Raw genomic sequence first — 21,944 nt, forward strand, 5'->3', positions numbered from 1 at the left:
TGTAGAAGTTTCCCTTTCCACTTTCCATTCCTACAATTTTATCTTGGTCTTGCCCAAAACTGGTAACAGTAACAATATTCCTGGAAAACACAGCAGACTGTCTCCATCACAGCTGGCAGCAGGGCTTAGTTTGTTTTCCTTCTTTATTTAGCCCTGGAGCCAGGTTGTACTTTTGCTGTTGTGATCTAAGGAACAAGGTACTTAACACATCCTCCTTTCCTCTTCATCTGCTCAGGGGAATGGGAATCTGAGACGATGCTCTGATATTTTTTTGTTCTTTGCTTTGATAACCTTTTGGAAGGTCTCTGTGCCTCTCTGATGGCACATCCCTGCATGATTCACCTTGTGGAACCAGGCACACAATAACAGCCATGCACAGGCACTACACAGGGGGGGCACAAGCACTGCAGCATTTGTGCCCTAATCCTTCTTCCACCTCTGCTTCTCACTGTTGCTAAGCCTTACCTGCGAGGGGATGTCTCTGACAGCCAGGTTTTTGAGAGCCACGTGAGCATCTATTGAGAAAATCAGGCACCTTGCAGAGTTTTCTCAGGAAGGCATTAAGCAGCACTTCACTGCCCAGTTCCCACGGATTTTATTGCAATCTAAGCAATAAAAGTCACTTCTGAAAATGCCATTTGGAGCCCCTCTCTCTCCTTATGAGCCGCTAATGCCTTTAAATATTTGGCCATTGAGTCTCCAGACATGACCTGCTGGGTAATCCCATTGTAGCACACTCCTGATTAGGAAGCTGTTTACTCTCACGGTGGTGTGTGATTTTCTGAACCAGACACTGCCAACTCTCATCCCGTTTACTTAGTCCACTAAGCAGCCAAATCTGACTTCTTCATGCTCCCACCACAATCTGGCATCCTCAGAGCTCCACTTACTGCTGATGTTTTCAGCTCAGCAGCAGCAGCTTTTCTCTTCCAAAGGACAAGATGGCCCCAGCTGCCAGTCCGCAGGGAAAAGCGGCTGCACGCATGCATGCTGGAGACCATCTCTAGATGTCTCTGCACTAATTTCTGCTTCTTTGTGCCCATTAACAGCACAGCAGCTTCACCTGTACTGCAGAAGGCTAGATCTTGACTAAAACTCCCAGACTATACGTACAGGCACAAAGATGCTGAATGACAGAAATCTCACTCCCAGCTCATGTTGTGCCCTCTGTTTTTATCACCACCTGCTCTGGTTCAGTAGGTGATTACGTACCCAGGGGCTGTAATTAATATACAAGGTTTTCGTGCTTTTTGACACTAAAAACAACTCCTTATGTCCACCACAGCTCCCTATAATTCCCCTCTCCCCAGCCCTTAAGCTAATGTCTTACAGAAACTCAGAACTCATGCCTTGAGGCTTCCCTAAAAATTGTCTGTTTCTTCCTCTCTGTCTCTGTGTTGGTTCTTACAAGAAGACTTTGCACAGGGTCCAAGAATGGAGAAAGGCTCTGTACAAAAGTATTTTGGGGCTTGACCTAGTCCTAGAGGCAGCATGGTCCTCTTCAGAAAAACAACAGTGGAGAACAGGGTCTCTGCTCTCAGTACATGCTTAGCATCTCCAACACCATTTTTTGATTCTTTAGTAAGTGTTTCGTAAGTCACCAGCCACTGTTCAGGCATCATGCAAGATGAAGAGAGCCAAAGCTATCTGACAAAAATGAACTTTGCAGATGGCTGTTCAGACTGGGGGTCAACATTTCCTGGTGAGAAGAAATAGTTTGACTTCCTCAGAAGTCACTGCAACATGTCTAAGTTCAGATGTGTCTCGTTCCTCCTCCCTCTGATAAGTAGTATTTGGAAGAGAACTACAGAAACACCAAAACAAATTGCACTTTAATGTATATGTAATGATATATTTCTATTACAGTTTGCAGCATATACTCCTGGGTAAATAATACACTACTGAGATGTTGCTGCCTCCTGTGTCAGCTCTGACATATATTAAAAGCAACTAGCCTGGCATAACATTACTGACAAGCCCACAGAGGCCAGGAAATTAAAGGTAATAACCACTTGTATGGGCTGAAACTTAACCTCAAATTCATTCCCTTTCTCTCTTCCCATCAACACCTCTATGAAAGCAGGAGAATTAGTAGTCTGGACTTCCAGCATCAACTATCTTTTTCTCTTCCTTATAGATTTACTTTAGATATTCACCAGTACTTTAAGGCCACATTTGTGGTTTAATTTGAAAAGACATGGTGCCTGTCGGGATTAGTGGAGTGCCTTGCAAAAGCACAGGATTCAGTCTTGGAGGGGAATAGAAATCATGAAGACAGCGATAAAACTGGGAGCAGAGCACAATGATGCTGCAGGTTGCAGCAGCCTTCACGGAAAAATAATTGCTCCTGCTATCAGACGGATGCTCTTATCATCTAGAAATCACCAACCAGAAATCTCTATTTTGACTTCAAAGCAAATCCAGCACTGCCTCACCACAGGGCACTTATCACGTTCATTAATTCATGGGAAAATTTCTTTTAATGTCTTGAATGCATATTTACAGCTTACTTTAAATTTCCCTTTAGTATTGATTTAAAATAAGAGGAAAGCACTCAAACATTCATCTCACATAGGCTGATGTACCATCCTCTGGAAATATCACAAAAAGTAGGCAAATGGTCTTTAAGATTCCTGCGACTTGTTTCTCTAATTCACTGCCTCCATAAAACAATGACTGTGGCAATCACTCCAGGCCTTAATGCTCCTAGAAATAATGAATTAGCACTTAATGTGTGGTAGTGTCACCAACTATTGATGAAAAGTGCTACACACAAGATTGAGTAGCCTCATCAAATGCTAATTACCGAAGTGGAAGCTGAGATGGACTTAACAGTTCTAGAGTAAGACTTTTTCTTCCCTAATAGTATGTGTGTGAAAAAAATAAACAAATGTGCATGGTAACAGCTGCAGCTGCATAAATAGCTGCATAAATACCCAGTTCCTTCCTGCAAAAACTGGAGCTAAATTTATTTTGCTGAGTATTTAGTATTTATTTAGTATTTTCTGAGAGATTCTTACAACCTCTTAAGTATCTGTAGCTCTGGATGAAGGTGAGGCAGAATATTATGCTTGCCTGTCCTAGCACCATGTTTGCTCTCATTATTTCTTGGCTTATAGTAGCTCAAAAACTCTAGACTGTGTCTTCTGTGAATAGCTCATGGAGCCACATGGAGATCTGGGGAAGTCATTTATTTGTGTTTCCTGAGCTTCCACTGTCCTGAAATCTAAGCATGGCTGCAAGTTGGAAGGAAAAAAAAAACAACCAAATTTATTTTTTTGTCATCTTCTTTCAAACATTCATCTGACATTACCATCCATAAAAGCACTGATTATTCTGGTTTGCAGCTTCTCAGTTCCCCCAAATGAGAACTAATTAAGCATCATGTGGATGAGCATAATGAGAATTATATTTTATTCAGCCTTGTTTCTCCCTCAGAATAACCCTTTCAGCACTGAGCACGAGTGTCTAGCTCTCCACTGTGAGGTTTTAAATAGTTTCATAGTGAATGGTTTCTTGCAATTCTGGGAGCAAACAATATGGGAAATCAAATGCAGAGAGACAGGAAAGCTTAAAGTAAATGCTTGACCTCTAGAAGAAGGTATTTTAATAACAAGTTCATAATTATGCTTTTGATAACTACACAAGTCATTGTGCAAAAATTATTTCAGTGGTAAAATGCTTTTGGGTTACTACCCTGAGGACCATCTGGAAAAAAATATTTTGTTTTTGTTTTACAGTCAATGGCATTTCATGCATAGTTGAATAACCCTTCTAAAGCACAACCTTCTTTTCCTAGACCCTGTAAAAAGTTAGGTTTTGCGGGTCTTGAAAAATCTTGCAAAACTTATTTGGGATGAGGCAAATTATAAGGTAAAGAGAAGACCCTGTCTCTAAACTGGCAGCTTCTGAAAGGTGATTTTGCTCTGACCTGGATTCTCAGCAGTTTATGGAGTCAGTGAATAGACTGTTAGCTGAAGTGTCTCATTTTCGACAGCTTTGAGAAATAATGTCATCCCAATATGCATAGTGGATTCAAAGACCTATTGGTGGCCAAAAAAATATGTGGTTTACATGCCTGCTCAAAACTCACAGCTTAAAAAAACATAACTCCTTCCCACCTACAAATGCTCCATCAGTAATTCTTTATAAAGTTATCCAAAACAGAGATGTAATGAATAGTCAATGCCTGGAACCAGTTCTAAATACTTTTGAGTAGAATTGGGAATGTACAAACACAATTAAATAGCATTAGGTTAGACTTCAGCGAAGTCTCCTATGTGGTTTTCAAGACATATTTTGATCTCAATGACAGAAGCACAGGTTGGAATAATAATAATACTTCTCTGAGTATTATCTCTCCTGAGATTGCTGCCCTTGGTTTCATCTGTCTCACTCTCATTAATGGGTATCCACTCAGCTGTCATTCACAGCCATCAGCAGAGCAGATTGGACAGAATTTGAACTCCAGGCCAATGCTGAAAAATACCTGAATTTCTCCTCTTTTCTCTAACCCTGTTTGAGTGCTTGAAAATTCAAAGCTCATTTTTAGTCTCTGGATTTTATGTATAATCTGTATGCTTCTCATGGTCAGCACATTTAGGTTATCAGCCAAGCCCCAACCAGACTTCTGCTATTACATTTGCTTAGCTAAAATTCAGCACTTCTAAATAACTGATAAGGAGTCACACTTCAAAATGATTTATACAGTGGGACACTTCAAGGAACATTTTTCATTTCAAATACTGTCACTCTTTGGGACTGGAAGCATGCAAGACATTGTTCTCTGCTTTTCCTGAACATGTGGCCTCTGGTTAGGAGCCCGTACTAACACTTGCAGATACGCGTGAACTTCTTGTGCATGGTGATGAGTTGTTCAAAACACACACAGAAGTTCCCTCCACGGGGAGGATCCTTTCTTCCTCACTCAGCTGTCACCCTGGTGAACACAAAACCACACTTCATTATTTATGAGATGCATTTTCTGTTAAAAACCAGGGGATTTGGAGCACCACTGACCTATGACCTTTCCAAATTGCAGGGAAGAATAATTCATAAGGGGTGAAAATGGAAGCAAGACAAGCCACCTGAGGCCTGGGCATGATGATTGTCCAGGGGAACCTTCCCTACTCCTCAGGGAGTCTCAGTTACAAACTGCTCCTCTGCACCCCTAAGCTAATTCCACTGCAGCTCCATCACAGGCCTGCAGCACTACTTATATCTTCAATAAAAATCCATTTTGCCAGCTTGATAGGATATTTTTCATGATGGACAGAGACTATTACCTTTTAGATGGAGATCTTCCAGTTAATGAGTGATACTCAGCATGCAACAAAACCAAAGAAGTAAATCTGGCTGCAAGCAAAATGAAGATCCCAGCGTCACCTCTTTGAAAATAAATGTTTTGTGTTATGGCTGTTGTGGTCTTCCAGTCACTATTTTATCCAGCTGAAGTGGTTTGAAGTTGATTCTTCTACCTTTGATCATCCCTAGGTTTGCAGTCAATGAACATGTTTTTTAGACCATCACTTAGTTCCAAATGCATCTTGGCTTTTGGGAAACAGCTGAGGTACTTCTCCTTAAAGAACAACAAACATGGAAAGGAAGGCCTGTAGTCTTCAGTTGTTACATTAATGATATAGAGAAGTGCTTTCAAAATATCTGATTTCATACTCTGGTCTGCATGTCAGTGCTCAATATGCATAAATCTGTGCCCTTCTGGAGAAGCAGGAGGCTTGCAGAAATCTAACAACTCATAAAACCAACAAAAACAAACCATGTCAGCTCGGCATGAAACTCTGGTTTCAATTCACAAAAATTGACAAAAGCCACAGGAATATAGTGCATAAAAAAACTTCTAAGGGGTGGAATATATTTCACATTTACTGAAACATCTAAAATTTGCACCTTCATTTTAAGTTTCCAGGGCAAGAAGCATTCAATGTCTTTGTTTCCTCTCCTGTAAGGAGAGAAAAAGCAGGTGTCCCAGATTACACTTCAGGTCTACAAGGAAAATGGATGCTTGTTTTAAGAAGATTGTTTTGCTGTGCACCAGCCCTGCTGCCTGAGGTAGGGGACTGGATGCCATGCAAGAACTTCTGTAATTGAATTTTGCTTGTTCAAAGGAGAGGCTACAGGAAAACTGTGTCAAACTTGCACAGAGGTAGAAATCTTCCCTCAAGGTAAATACCAATCCTGATATGTACCAGAGAAGCTCATACCTACTAAACTGAACAAACCTCCTTTATTTCTTTTTATAAGGAAATCTGCTAAATGAACAATGAAAAAGTGCCTGAAAATTTCAAGGACGTGATATAAAGACACAATAAACAAAATCTGGATTCTAATGGTGAAAGAAAAGGCATGAATTTGCTAGATACTCAGCAATAAAACTGTAAATTTGGTTTTTTCCCTAGAAGAAATATTTTTTGGCTTCCTTCGCTGATTCAAACCAGCAGGGGCTTGTGATGGTTACTGAGAGAAATACTCAAGATCTGTGATGACCACTTGCAGGGCAGAGAGATTCCTCTTCAAGCAAGGAAAGAAAAGGTGAGACGTACTCCTGCAGTAGAGCTCATGAGTAAGTTTGGCAGCTACATGCACAACTTTCTTGCCAGCCTGCCCATGCTCTCAGCAACACTCTTGAGCTTTTCCAAAGCAGCAGTAGAGCCAGTTTATAGGTTGTCAAAATGTCAGACTCCTAAACAAGACATACAGGACATTTACCTTAAAAATGGCAAACACATTTTAGAATATTCAAAGACAAGACTTCCCCAAAAGCCTTGATGTAGGAGCTCAGCACCCCTTTGTTCACACTGCTCTGCCTGGTTTTCAGCCACATGAAAATAAAAATGCTGAACTGATTTTCTGTCTAGTGCAGCTGCGTCATTAGTTGTTTCAGAGACATGCCAGGTCTTAGCAAATGGCAGAAAAAGAGCAGAATTTCTGACATTTTTAATTGAAATGTAACCTTTGTTATTATGGGATTAATAAATATATAAATATATCTGCACAACTTTAGTGTACATTTTGTACGTGGTGAATTATGGACTCTTTGTAGACCTAACTAAGAAGGCTTGAAAGCAGGTGAATTCACATTGGTAGCTCTCATTATTCCACTGCTACCCTTAAAACAGCAAAGAAAACTGTTCATACAGTAAAGAGAATACAGCGAGAATGTCAGCTCCAATTTTTTTTGGTTGCAACAGATCCACATTCCTAGCAAGGTATGCAAAATAAAATGTTTAAATCCCTCAAACTAGAAAGCAAAAGCAGAGATCTGTACCCATGCATGCAAATGCCACAACCAGTACGGCTGTGCCCTTGGGCTGCAATCGCGTTTTTGACAGAGGAAAACTTCTTTTCTCTAAAGTTGATCTGAACCACCAAGGCTTCTTCCTGTCCCTGGATTTTGGTCAAGATAGTTTTGGCCAGCAGTGAAGTCAATGTGCTTAGGTGCTTCACCTGCAAACCTGCTCTATGCCCTGAGTCAGAAGAACCACTTCTCAAATCTGTTCCAATCACAACTACATTGGGGTGGTTTCATCATATCCAGCTTTAGCTCTGCTTCTGACCATGACACCAATCACATCTTCTCAGCTGCTGCAAAGGACCCAACCAGCCTTCCTTCAGGATGGATTTTGATAACCACAACTTGCTACAGAAAACAGGGCCCTTCTTGCCCCCTTCCACCTCTGCCCAAATACCACAATGGTCTGTGCAATGAGTGTAGTTTTGCACATCAGCTCTTCTGGTGTGCAAAATGATAGAGAATACTCATGGCACTTTCTGCTTCATGGTCTAATTTTTGTGGTTTACTAGTTTAGAATGAGCGATCACATGACTCTAGCAGAGGGTGTGCATGCTTTTTCCCTTGACTAACATAAGAACAAAAAAGCCACAGTCTGTCACATCACTGTAAAGCCCAAATGTGTCACTCCAAGTGCCAAAAACCTGAGCGTCATTTACTTGACAAGCTTGGGACCCTCACTCATTTCTTTGTGCTTGTGCTGCTTCACAGATGTCCCAGCACATTTTGGCATACACGCTGTTTTGTGTGGGGGCCATATCCTCACCTTCACCCTCCAGCTGAAGGCTGAAGGGAGGGGGAAGACCTTACAACACAGAGACCTTGCCTGGAAATGGCACGTGGAAGAAAATGAGCTAAACTGCAGTTGGACTGAGCTGCCTCTCTGTCTCTTCCATGTGGCTGGGCAGTGGAGGGAGGTCAGTGGCTGAGGTAGGAACAGAAGATGCTGTTCCAACCTGGCAGTGTCCTCTCAGCACACTGTTTTGGACGGCCCTTTTGGCACACCTTGCTGTGCATGCAGGCACATTGCAAACCTGTGCTGCAGGATCCTGGGGGCTCGTGTCACAGGTGGCAGGATGGAACAGCTGTCAAGAATGAGCCCCACGGCCTGGGGCACCACACCAACCCTCCAGGGAAGCTTCACTGGCCCTTCAAATGGGCTTAAACAAGCATTCCTGCCCAAGGCAGTTCCTGCCATTTGCTGTGTTGTTCCCCTTTCTGCCCTGCCCTCTCCCAGATGTCTACACACACATCAGTGCAGCTGTAATGTGGACAGCTTTCCATGCCAGCCCATTGCAGGTGGCCCAGTATGGGGATATGGATGCAAGGGGCAGGAAGGCGTGGCCAGGGAGAGAAAAAGGGCAGGGCTGCTTCTTTTTTAAGCAGAGAAGTGATGGGTGGGAAGATCCTGCCGTGCTCAGGTTATCTCAGTGCTAGGAAGCATCACGGAGCATGGGGAGGTGATCTGTAGAGGGAACCTGTTGCTGCTAATCTGCTCTCCAAGTGTGTAGATGACTGAGCAGGAAGGCTGAGGCAAAAGAGGTTTGTGGCTGTTATTATTATAATTCTCCAGTCTCTTCTGCACCTTCAAACTGTATATTACCACTTGGATTCCCTTATCCAGGAATTTTCAAGGGATTTCAGTGCATTCCTTGTGAGTTTAGCTTCTGTCTCTGCCAGGTCCCCAGAAGCAGCCTCTCAGAAGCTCCTTTTGAGACCTGTGGGGATATCCAGAAGGATTCTCCTCTAACTCCTCCTTCGAGAGGGGCATGGATGAGGAGATGCATCCTCAACAGGTCTGGTGGTTTAAAGCCTCCTTGAGTGTTTCTGAGCAGCAGTTACTTGCTGGGTACACCACTTGTCAAAGTACTGCACATTTGCTGATCCTCCAGTGATCTGTATGGAAATAATTATTCCAAAAAACCTTTTTTTTATCCCATATGTGTGAATTTCACACTGATATTGCTACCCTGCAGCGTAACAGGATCGCTCAAAATTATTCCTTCCTGCAAGAGAATGTGGTGTAAGGACTTCCTTTAAATGTGTTGCATTATTGTGAGTCAAATTTGGCTTTATCCTCTGGTTCCTCACACTTGCTCACTGATTAACACAAGAATGGGAACAACAGATGCTGAGTACCGGGATGAGCAGGGGTCAGTTATTCTGAAAAAGGTGAGGCAACATCATCCTGTCCACCCAACCCCACCTGCACTCCCACCTTACCTGGGCTGGGGCACTGGAGGAGAGGTGGGTGAGCTCCCCGATCCTGGCGGCTGCCCGTGGGTCACTGGAGCTGATGAGGACGGGGGCACTGATCTCCATGGAGTGCCTGTTGCTGGCGGCTTGGGAGGACTTGTGGGTCATGCTGAGGGCCGTGAAGGAGTGGCGTTTCTTGGCGTTCTTCTTGCCCTCTGCCTGTCGCTGTCCTGCCCCAGCGGCACCAGCACCGGCACCGGCACCGCCCGGCGCGGGACACGGTGCCAGAGCCGTCGCCGCTGCCGCTGCCTCCGCCGGCAGCTGAAGGTCGCAGCCCGAGGCGGCAGCCAAGCAGGTCTTGTCCATCTCCATGAGCTGCTTGGCGGATTCATTCAGCTGTGTGTGCAGGGAAAGGGGAAAAAAAAAAATTATTAAGGAAAATAAAAGCAGGGAGGGGGACGGATGGGATGTTAACAGCCCATTTGCAGGCTTGCTCTTCATGCAGACTCTCTAGACAGCTCACTTAACACAGCTCCACTGACTTTTAGCAAACCTGTATCACTGAATCCCTGCTGAAGATTCACTTTCTTACAACAGCCACCTGAAAATACATCTTCTGCATGTTACAGTAAGCTTAACTCTCAGCCTGACCATTCTATTAGAACTGGGTTTTTATGGAAAATAATATTTCTGTAAGCATCTCAGTTAACAAAACAAAACAAAACAAAACAAAAAAACCAAACCAAACCAAACCAAACTAAAAAAAACAAAAAGCACCAAACAAAAAAACCCCAAAATGAAACAAAACAAAAAGGTATTTTTCTCCATTAATATTTCAATAAAAGTCTTGAGGAATTTTTCATCAAGTCCTGCTGGACAAGGCACCTGCTGGACCTGCCTGCCTGGAGCACCATGATCCTTTCTTCAGCCATGGCCCCAGAACTGAAATGTGGTAGCTGCCCCATGGGGTGGAGTAGGATCTGGGGTGCTCTGGATACCCACACATGCCTCCAGGGCTTGTGGTGTATCTGCAGGGTGTACCTGCCCTGCCAAAGGAGGTTGCTCAGCCTGAAGAAGAGATGCCTCCAGGGAGACCTTATAGCAGCCTTCCAGTACCCGAAAGGTGCTTACAGGAAACCTGGAGAAAGGACTTTTTTTACAAGGCCATGTAGTGACAGGACAAGGGGGAAGAGTTTCAAGCTAAAAAAAGGTAGGATTTAGATTGTATTTTAGGAAGAAATTATTTCCTGTGAGGGTAGTGAGACAGAGAAGCTGTGGCTGCCTCCCTTCTGGAAGTGTTCAAGGCCAGGCTGGATGGGGCTTTGGGCAGCCTGGTCTAGTGGAAGATGTCCCATGGCAGGGAGGCTGAAGCTAACTGATCTTTAGGGTCCCTTCCAACCCAAACCATTATGTGATTCCATGGTTGCATGAATAAGACAGATCCCAAACCCATCGTCTGTTTGCCAGGCAGCCAGGAAGGTTACCAGGAGGCACACCAGCACACTTCATTTCCCAAAACCTGCCCCAAGCCAAGTGTTACTGTCTAGCTCCAGAGTGATGCCAAATTTATTTAATTTTCTGTAGTTGGGTGAGTTATTTCCATGCACTCCTTAACATTAGGGAAATCAAAAGAGAAGCAGAATAAGCATGCAGGAGAGAGGCTGGAACTGGGCACCATGAATTGGTGTTCACCAAACTACGGCATTCAAAAAACCAGCATTCCTGAAAACACCTTGTCCCAGGTTGCAGAGGCAGAGCCAGGGTAATGAGGCAGGAGTTTCTTCATCAATGTCTCACTATTCCCAGGTCTGTCACAGGCCTGTGCTTGACATTTGCCACACAAGGCTTTGGTCCAAGCTTCCAAACCCTTCCAGTTCGATCTCCCTGCCTGCCACCTGACACAGGTTATTCAAATGCAAATGCAAACTGAAGGTAGGTTTTCTGGTAATTTTTTCTGTCCCCTAACAGGGGAAGAGCATGACGATCACTGGGAGACTCGCTTGGGGTCCATCTGGAAAAATGGGTCTCATCAATCCTCTCTCAAAGAGTTTATAACTTGGCCGACATCCTTTGGAGACAGCAGAGCACCGGGACGTTTAGGCCAGTTTTCATCCTGCTGTTCCTCATTCAGTCCACGTATAACCTCATGCCTATAAATACCAATGCTGGGTGGGACAACCTGGAAGCCTCCTAACCCCAACCCACCATAACTCATCCAGGAAAGCTACGCCATACACAGCAAGTTTTTAGGTGCACAGGGGTACTACAGTCACTGCTGATCCATAATGTGCACTCCGAAGCCAGCACTGCTTTCTGCACTCATTGCCAATAGGTCTTCCCTCAAGGGGCACCAACAGCTAAAGAAAAATGCCACATTTTGCCAACAGACCTATATATTAAACTAGGCTGCACTGTGATATGTTTGCATTTAATGAATAAAAACAGCATATGAAAAAGGGAGTCGTGGTTAACACACACACGCTTTTGCACCCACTGCTATTTTGAGACCCACACGGACCAGAGGCTCGTGTAATACTATTTGGGACTAAAGCCAGGATATTTCTGTTTCTGTAACCACTGTATGAATTACAGCAGCATCCCAGAAACTCAGGCAAGGGCAAGATCTTCTCAGGCTCTAAATTAAAAAAAAAAATAGTTGCTGCTTTATGGCAAGCCAATTTAGAAACTTAATATAAGTGAAAATAAAAGGAAAAAAAGAGAGGGATGGGGAAGATAACCACAGAAGCATGCAGTTAAACAATTGTGTAATTGAGTAGCTTTTATGACTCCCAACCACCATCACCATGCTGTAAATGTAAATAAGAAATAGATATTGCTAGCGTTATGCTCATCCTCCTAGGTCTGAAAGCATTTCTGAGTCCACAAGGGCTCACCCTGAGTAAGAGGCAATGAACACACTGACACCTAGAAAACAAACATCAGCTCGCAGGATCCTTCATTCTGTGACAGCTTCCACCAAGCCAACCAAGCACCTCCAATTAATGATGCTCCACGACTGTCAGAGCTGCTGGGAGTCCTGCAACCATTCAATTAGCAGCCCATTTTCCCAGCTGCACTCCCCAACTTCAGCCCGTGCTTACAGCCGGCACCGTGCACTGCACCTGCCAATTTTTGCCAATAACAGCTGATCCTGTTTCAGCTTTTTCAAGAATGTCCATTATTTCCCACTTCATAATGCACTAAATTGGTACAACCTAATATTTGCCAGCAGGCTCCGAGTTGCAAGGAAACCAGATGGCTCCTCTCCTTTAAGTAGGTGTTACAGCTCCACTCACCCCATTGTTGGAGATAGTCTAGCTGACTTATTTGAAATATTTTGAAGGAGAAAGACATCAAATATGCATGATTCTTTCCTACAGCAGAGGGTGAGAAAATACTTTGCTAGTCAACAGCAAGAAAGAAAAGAATGTATTTTACTCTTTGACACAGAAAAATACAGAGTTAAAAAAAAAGGTCTAGAACATCCTGATTTTAATGACAATGCTCCATTTAACAAAAAAGTGCTCCAGCTCTTAATACTAAAACTCTAATTCCTTTTGCAAAATTTAGATTAAAAATCCTACTGGATGGAATCCAATTTAACACCAAAACTATTATTTTTAAACAAACTCATTTTTTGTTAATTGCAAAACCTTGTTAAAAAGGTCAATAAGAGAGTTAGCATCTAAAAATGGCATGATAAAAAATAGCCCTATATTGATATAAACAAAGTCATTCTCAATATCAGTAGAAGATTAAAGGCAAAAATAAACCCCTTTCCCAAAACAGTCAAGCTAATGAACTTTTGGGAATGTCAGAGTCTTTCTGAAATACCGGGAAAAAATTATTTAGATCTGTCAAAACAAAAAATGCTTCATAGCTTTACAACTTTATTTTTGTAGAGAACTGTTTTTAAACAGCTTTGCCCACAGACACTGGAAAGAACTTCCCAAATAGGCTATGATTACCAGAGAAAAGGTTCTGCTTACTACTTTGTAAAAGCAAAGGGCTCTGCCTCTTCACAGAGTACTTTTAGAAACACTTTTAAAAACATAAACATGATTGAAAAAGTTTTATTATAAACTTTGAATATGTAAACAAGCATTGCTTTCTGGTGTTTTGTCTTCTCATCTTCAGGCAGATCTGCTTCCATAGGAGGAACATAATGGAAAGTTCTGACCCACAGTCAGTCTCAGGAATTTGACATTTCTGGAAGGCTGTAGCTCTTACAACAACCCCATGTAGTAGAACTCATCTTTCTTGCCCATTTTTGATGCTACAATATACATCTGAAATTCTGGTCTTGCTATTCCCAAATATTAAAATGCCCTTGAGACTGCAATAGGACTGATTTTCCTAAATCCATTCTGTACCATGGTAGTGTCCTAAAAAACTCAATGTATGTTTTAGAGTGATAAGGCTTGGATTTGAATGCCAACAAGTCAAATATTCTCAGCTGCCCTGCAATTCTTGGTCTTGCAATGCAAAACCTTTTGATGGCAAGCCTTGTAAAAGCTGAGAGACCCCACCATGCAAGAGATGGGATGAAAGGGTACAGTAAAACTGTTTATGGGGTCTCAGTGACCACTGACTGGGGGTGCTGCACACTGAGACAAGGATGCACCAGCCCCACTTCAGAGTTCCTTTGCTTGTTTCTCAGGAAGAAATTTCCCAGATGAGAGGAATCCTCCTGGAGGCAGCTCCAGGTTTTGGGAGTCAAGGAGGGTGCATGTGGAATACCTCTGTGCACAGAGCCTTTTTCACCTCCAGCCAACCTTTTCCCACAAAGGGAGTAGTAACCAAGCTCCCTTCATTAAAAATTTGCTGACCTTAATCAGGGAGCCCCACTGCTCTCCCCACCACAATGCAAGCTGTCATGGCTTTGGCCTCCAGCCAGCCAGCCAAGCAATATGAACTAAGGGAGAGATTTTTTTTCTTCTTCTGGCTTTTAGATATGACTGTGTTAGATATTCTACTTGAGACTTTACCAGATGGATGTACCAAAGGTACAAATACTAAGCTGCCCTACTCAGGATTTCTCGGCTGCCAAAATTATTTTTTACTGATCTCTAGATGAACCTCATCTTTCTGCAGAATGTGTTATGGTGATTTCCCCCCTGCCTTTGTCTCTGCTGAACATGCTTGTACACACACACACACACACACACTCACCCCAGTTCATTATATATGCAGGTTTTAAAGGGTCTACCTGTAAACAGTTTCCTTATCCATCTGATACGGGTGAGGGGACACAGGACACAAACTGTCACCTGCACTAATTATCCCCACATAGGATTAAATATGCCCTTTATATCCCACTGGGATTTAATGAACATTATATCATTATATCATATACTACTCACATACCCTGGTTGGAAGGAAGAGTGAGGGAAAAGCTGCTTGTCCAGTGTGGGTCATGATTAATTATAGTTTTAGTTTAAATAAAAAATTATTACTGTGGAACTTGTTGTTATCATTATGCAACAAGATAGAAGAATGGCAAATTTAGGTCAGATTTAAATAATTAACCTTTACTGCATTTCCCTTGACAGATATGCCAGCATGTTTACTATTCCATGATAGTGGCAAGATTGTTCCAGCCCAGTTTAAACCCCCAAGGGATACCCTGATACACAGCAGCTCCTGGGTTCTTGCAGCTCACTGGTGGTTCTGTCTCCTGGAAAATGGGGGATTCTGCTATTGAATACTATTACCTTTCTAGCCATTTAAGTAAGGGTAAGGGATTAATTTCTGACTGATATCTAACCTACCAAAGATAGCACCTGGCTCTGTTTCTGGTCTAGCAACATACTTCAGTGTGTATTTGATCCTGTGCAGACCAAGGTGTCACTAAGGGGACTAAAGCACCATTCTTTTCTGAACAAGGCAGGATTGTTTGAATTCTCAGTGTTACACATGTGCTTAAGGATTCTGTTAAACTGGAGCCAGTTTGAACCAGCAAATACAGTTTATTAAGGCTTTCAGGTAAACAATGCTTCACCTGCTAAGTAAGGTTTTATGGAAAGTTTTGGCTAAAGAATGGTGCTGTTCAAATGAAGACATGAGATAAGAAACACAATATTTCAGGCTCCTTTTAAAAGTGAAAAGTTAGAAAACCCCACAAATCAATGCATTACCTAATGAAAAAGAATAGAATGGTAAGAAAAAAATATCATGCTCAAGGTTTTGGAGACGAACTACTGAGAAGAGCAGGAAGGAAAATTAAAATTATTATTAAAACTTCTTCATAATCACCCCCTGGAAGACTGAAAATATTTTCACCTGGGGACTGCTAATTTTTATACTTTACAGTTCATAAATATTGAGATCATGCACATCCCTATTTTATGCCTTGCAGAAACTTTGGCAGCCCGAAGATCCATACCTGATTTTGTGATTAAAACAAACAGTCTGATTTTATTACTGTGTTTTCACTTCAGAGTAGTTACTCTCAGGAAATATTAAGTTCTTATGCACTCATTAAATTAGTTTTGGTAGTATTATAATTTATGTTCTGAAGCACAGTCAGGTTATTAAGTAAGCAAGGGAGTAACTGTACAAGAGACTCCTGTCTCTGCTAGGTCCCTGAGAGGACGGCATCTGTGAAAGCATTTTCATCCCCAAAATCCAAAGCAGCTTTTCCATACTGTTATCCCTACTGGCAAATGCAGCACACAACCTTTCTTCTACTCTAGCCAAGCAGCAAAATACCCTTTGACTCAAATGGGTTTCTCAATGGGAGAAAGTACATAATACTTTACTTAATTCTTTTTATGTTCATTGAGTAAGTTAGCACAGAGGATGCACAGCAGTTCCAAGAGCTTGCTAATGGGATATTAGCAGATGAAGTTGTGCCAAAGGCTCTTCAACCAAGTCATATTGAATGCATCTGTAATTTTCCTCTTTTATGTGTTTTGTAAATTCAGATTTAAAAATGTTTAGAGAAAGCCTTACAGGTTCTCCACAGACAGTTTAAATTAATTGGACAGAAGCTACAAAATCCTATACCAATTTTTCATTTAGGCACCAGCTTCTAATGAAGAATCATTAATAAGGCACAGTTTAAGAAAAAATACTGTAGCTAAAACAAAGCATGATTTAAGTTTTATATGTTAATCTCTAACAACCCACCATTGCCTTTCCTAATTTATTGCCAGGGAGGGACAAGTAAATGTGGAACAGTTTTTCTGCAAGCGGTTTATCCATGAGGGAAGATAGATTTCTGTAACCCCACATTGTGATTGAGAGCAGAGTTATTCCATGCACCCAGAAAACACAAGAAGCAGAGTGCATGTGCTTGCTTGAACACATTCACATGGAGTGATAGCTGCAGAAATACTTTGCCGGGCCTCATCTCAGACTTCAAGTGGTCTGTTCTTCCAGTCACAGGCATACATCTCATTCTCATTTCCAAAAGCCTGCTCAATATGTTAGCATGTTCTCAAGGAAGGAAATCTCTCAAGCCATACAGGAGATATTCTTCCTAATGAGGGTCATACGTGTACACAATTATGTATAGTTCCGAAAAAGCAAGCCAATTATTCTTGTCTACAACATGGTTCCTTGAAAGGCAGCAGTACTCAGCAATCTATTTCCCTGTCTTACAAGATCTTTCTCATTTAGTAGCAATGTCACTTCTAACATTCAGCCTGAGAGGCTGAAGGAATGTAGCATATTAGAACAGCATGTGCTTGGATGAGCGTGTCATCATGATCTTGCAGAATGAAAATAAATGATGCGTGCAGCAGAAGTAAACACTAAGCCTTGGGTGGTGAACTGGGAATTTTTTTTCTTTCCCTTTTTTCCAAACAGTTTTCAGATGAAAAATGGTTTGCAGTGATGGAGAACAAACACATGGCTTGGTGAATCCCAGAAAAATGTTCAGTCTGCTGCAAAGTATGCTCAGGAGCAGAAAGCAGCAAGTAAACTTATGGAAATTAATGTCCAAATCACCGAGAAGAAAGAGAATAAAACTAAATGCAACTGCATTAAAAATAGATGAACTCACCAAAAAGAAGTAGGCTTTCTGCATCTCTCTCCACTCCTTGCAACAATTTTAACTAACTAGACTTCAGCTCCAAGTATGAGGACTATCTTACTCTCATCTGTCATCTCTGAATCTCAGATCTGCTGTGTGTCTGCAATGTGCCTAAGGACTTCCTTCTCTTTTCTTCCTATCTGTCCTCTATGGACACCCCTATTCATAATGAGATGTTCATGACTGCCCCAAAGCTCCTCTGAAAGCAAGAACTGTAACCCAATACAGCTTTACTCAACATCAGAAAGAATGGGTAAATACAGAGTATTTTTTACTTATAAGTTATTATTCAGAAAGCTAAATAAAAAGTGCAGTCATGAATTCGTAGGCTTGGTCCTAATGCCTTTGAAGTCAGTGGCAAAGCTCCAGCTGCCTGCGATGGTGGGAGGACTGGTGTCTGTCTGGCACCAATTTCAGTACCAGAAGAGTTCCTGTTGGAGCTTGTGAGGAGTTTACTGACTGTTTTTCCATCAAAATCCAAAACTCACTGGAACTTAAGTACTTCCCAGGAAGGTTTCACAAGATATCCATTAGGAAACTGTTTTTCAGATGATGTTTCTCAGCTAAGACACAGAAATGACCAAGGCTGCAGTGGTTTGGGAGTTCACCTGGGTACCTGGGCTCCTGGCTCAAATTCCATGTGTGGAGGAATGGCCATGGGAGATGTAAAACAACACTGTCACTTTCCTAGGAGAAGGTCACCAGCTTTCTGGCTGTTCTGAGTCTCCTTCACTCATATTCTTGTTAAGTGGAAAACCTTTGTGACTTTCCCTCTCAGTCCAGCTGCTCAGCTACACAGTAACAGAAGATGCTGGTGCCATCAGAAGCAGCACGAGCAGCCTTACACTAGCCAGGAGCTCAAGATGGACTCAGGAGGCTTCCAGAGTCAGTTCAGGTGTAGTCCTGATGCCTCAATAACATTTGGCAGCTAACAATTGCTACCAGTTACTGCAAGGAAGAGAAGCTCTCTGAAGTATCTTTATATGCTGAAATCTAGACACCCTTCATTTACAGAAATCTTCATTTTGAGCCAGCTGGACCTCAAAAGTTCAGCACAGGCTAGGAAAGATACTGCAGTTCCTGAAGCAGAGCTGTGTGGTTCACAAGTGACCTCTGAGCAATATCTGCAGAGCCTCTGTTCCTTAAAAAGCGCTAAGCCTCATGTTTTCAGAGTTTTCTGGTAACTTTTTACCTCCTTCCTTAATGTTCCACAAGGCTTTTCATCCTGTTGTTTACTTGTTTGATCAACAATACCCATTGAATTAACAGAAAACTGGCAAGTCAACTACCACCAACCAAGGCAGTGGATCTCTTTAGAGTCAATGCACACATCAAGCCTGGGACCCTTAAAGAAAATGGCTTTCAAATTGTGGTGTGCGACCCAAGTAATTATAAATGGGATTGTGAACCAGGCAGTATCCTGCTCGTGTTGAGTGGACTCTTGTCTTCTTGAGAGTGCACGCATACTGCCAGCCACAACATTGTGCTCTTTTGCTCATCCTCTGAGATTTGTTCCTGGAAATACTGTTCATGAAAATAGAGTTTGTGTAATGTTCAGAGTTGTGTGAAGGAAGAAACAATGCCATGTCGTTTTTGAAAGAAAATCCTTGCTTCCAACTTTATGTCATAAAGAATAGGGAAGAAAGAAAGAAAATATATATATTTGCTGAAATCCTTTCTGAATTGGATCACAAAAGTGTTCTGGTGGACAATGAGAAAAAGACCTACATGCACCTCACATAATCAAAGTTACCTGCAGAAGTTGGATAAACCTGCAAAGTTCTTGGAAGCTCTTGGAAGCTCTTGGAATTGCAGTACAAGGAAAACATGAGAAAGCCAAAGTAATTTTTCAAGTACTGCGAGGCTTTGCCTACACTGAGCAAGCAAGGAGTCTTTGTTGTGGTGATTTACAGCTTTTTGTAGAATGAGAGATCTTGTGCAATTGGGGAAAATTAAGTTTTATGTGCTGCAACTGAAGATTACCTGTGGGGAATCCCACACAAATAAATGTACTGCCTCTATCTCTGATAAAGGAGTGAAATGAAGAATGAAAGCAAATGCCAAGAAAATGTTTTGGTTCAGTTGCTTGTAAAAGGAATACACACTTCAAGCACACATTAGCACTAAAGGATTGTGATAAACAGCCTTTGCCCAGTGTGCACTATATTTAGGAAAGATCCATTTTTCACTACACAGCCTCTTGGCTGCTACTTCCCAAATACATGTCACAGAAGGATTGCTGGATTCAGAACAGGGTATTTGAAACAGAATAAAGTCCCACGGGCCTGTACAGTTAGATACTGTGTGGGGGGTTCCTGCTACAGCTGGCTACAAAGCAGAGTTTCTGGTTGTGGTGAAGAGATGCAGCACCAGCTCTGGGGTCATGTTGTGTGTTTCACTGTGAGCAAACTACATCAAAGAATGCCAGCCACCAGTCACAGAAGCTACTGGGTCATCAGAGAGCTGTGTCCAGGCTTTAGGTTCATTATTTGCATTTGGGTGAGCCAGGACACTGTGTGCTGCTGTTTCACCCAAGTATCTGATGACTCCCTAAAGGGACAGTTCTGAGATGTTCCTCTGAAATGGGAAATAAACTGTGCGTGTTTGAGTTGCACAGTGGCACACCAGGATACACAGATTGTTCGTGTGACAGAGAGACTGGCCTTCTTACCTATGCACACAGAGAGAAAAAGGGAGTTGTTCTGAGAGAGACATAATTTACCAGCTTGAGTTTGCATCTCCTAGCTGCCCTGTCCTCTGGCTATTGTTGTGTAAGCTCTGCTTGAGATTAGTTGTGATTTAAGGTGCCTCCTTTCCACATAGAGGTATTAGTGCCTGGCACAACAGCACAACTCTCTTTTCGCCCAAGGGGAGTGGTACTTTAGAATCGGCTGGGTTGGAAGGGACCTCAGAGATCATCAAGTCCAACCCTTGATCCACTACCACTGTGGTTCCCAGACCATGGCACTCAGTGCCACATCCAGTCTCTTTTTAAGTATCTCCAGGGATGGAGAATCCACTACTTCCGGGGCAGCCCATTCCAATGTCTGATCACCCTCTCTGTAAAGAAATTCTTTCTAATGTCCAACCTAAACCTCCCCTGGCACAACTTGAGACTGTGCCCTCTTGTCTTGCTGAGAGTTGCCTGGGAAAAGACACCAACCCCCCCCTGGCTACCCCCTCCTTTCAGGGAGTTGTAGAGAGTGATGAGGTTTCCCCTGAGCTTCCTCTTCTCCAGGCTGAACAGCCCCAGCTCCCTCAGCCCTTCCTCACAGGACTTGTGCTGGATCTCTTCACCAGCCTAGTTGCCCTCCTTTGGACCTGCTCCAGGACTTCAATCTCCTTCCTGAACTGAGGGGCCCAGTTTGCATCCTTCTTCACTCTACACAGTGATGAGATAATTTTAAACAATTTTTACTCGTGTTTCTCTTATCTTGCAGACCTTTATGCTTCTGTTGTATCTGTTAAAAGCTGGGAAACAGATTGGGGTGGCATTAGGAAGCAGGGGCTGCTGCATGTGGCATCAGTGTGCACGTCTCATCTGTGTGAGAAGCCTGATCAGCAACTGAAAGCTCCGAACGACAGTCTGTAAGATGGGAAAGTGTGTTTTCTGAGCTATATGATGATGTGACTGGGTTCATAACCCTCCCTCCTGATCCTGTGGAATTAAAATCTGACAAGGCTGAACTGTGACAAATTCCCTTGAGTCCACAAATTCTTGACTGAAAATGGCAGCATTCAGCCTCACACTCATGGCGCGACTGAGTGCCCCTCGCCTGGAGGAACCATTTGTAGCCTTCTTTGGAGAATCAGAGATGTTAAAACGTGATTGGGTACAAAGCCAAGGTCAGAGGCAGACGTCTCTTCACTGACTTGCCAACAGCTGCAGTCAAAGAGTTCACTGAACTTCCTGGCTATCAAGCTAGAAAATGCTCTTTGTTCAACTTCCCGAGTTTGATTTCTGATTTAGGGTAAGAGACACGGACCCAGCGCTGTTGTGTGGTGTGGTGCAGTGAAGCCTCCAGTGCCCTTCCCTCTTGTATGCTCATCTAAAGCTGGTTTCATGCTCTGGTTGCTGTCAAAGCCTTCTCTGCACCGGGTGTCACTGCTAGATAAGAGGTGTGCCATTTCTTCAGAGTCAATGGGCTCTGAGCAGATCTTTTAGGATGCTCAGGCACATGTGTCACATTATTGCAATAAAGTACGATGATTGCTGGCATTAGTCACTTTTATGACATCCATATGCAAATGCTGTTTATGTTAGCATGCTACAACTGGAAGGAATTTGGAAAACCACTGCTCAAGGCCATGCTGTTTGAGTTCTGAGATGGTGAAATTAATGGGCTAGCAAAAAATCTGCACAGTAGGAAATCTTTCTGAAAGTGCAGAACACTGGGGTTT

The 21,944-nt window shown here is 42.7% G+C and overlaps 1 protein-coding gene across 1 annotated transcript in view; it reads right to left on the reverse strand.

The window, feature by feature from the left end:
• Positions 1-21,944, reverse strand: part of SH3RF3 (SH3 domain containing ring finger 3) — a 254,536-nt gene that overhangs the window by 51,658 nt on the left and 180,934 nt on the right. The window contains exon 4 of the mRNA XM_071744291.1: positions 9,533-9,901. Coding sequence (XP_071600392.1) covers positions 9,533-9,901 — 369 coding nt within the window. The remainder of the gene's footprint in view (positions 1-9,532; positions 9,902-21,944) is intronic.

The sequence above is a fragment of the Heliangelus exortis genome, chromosome 1, assembly GCF_036169615.1.
Source record: "Heliangelus exortis chromosome 1, bHelExo1.hap1, whole genome shotgun sequence".
Lineage (NCBI taxonomy): Eukaryota > Metazoa > Chordata > Aves > Apodiformes > Trochilidae > Heliangelus > Heliangelus exortis.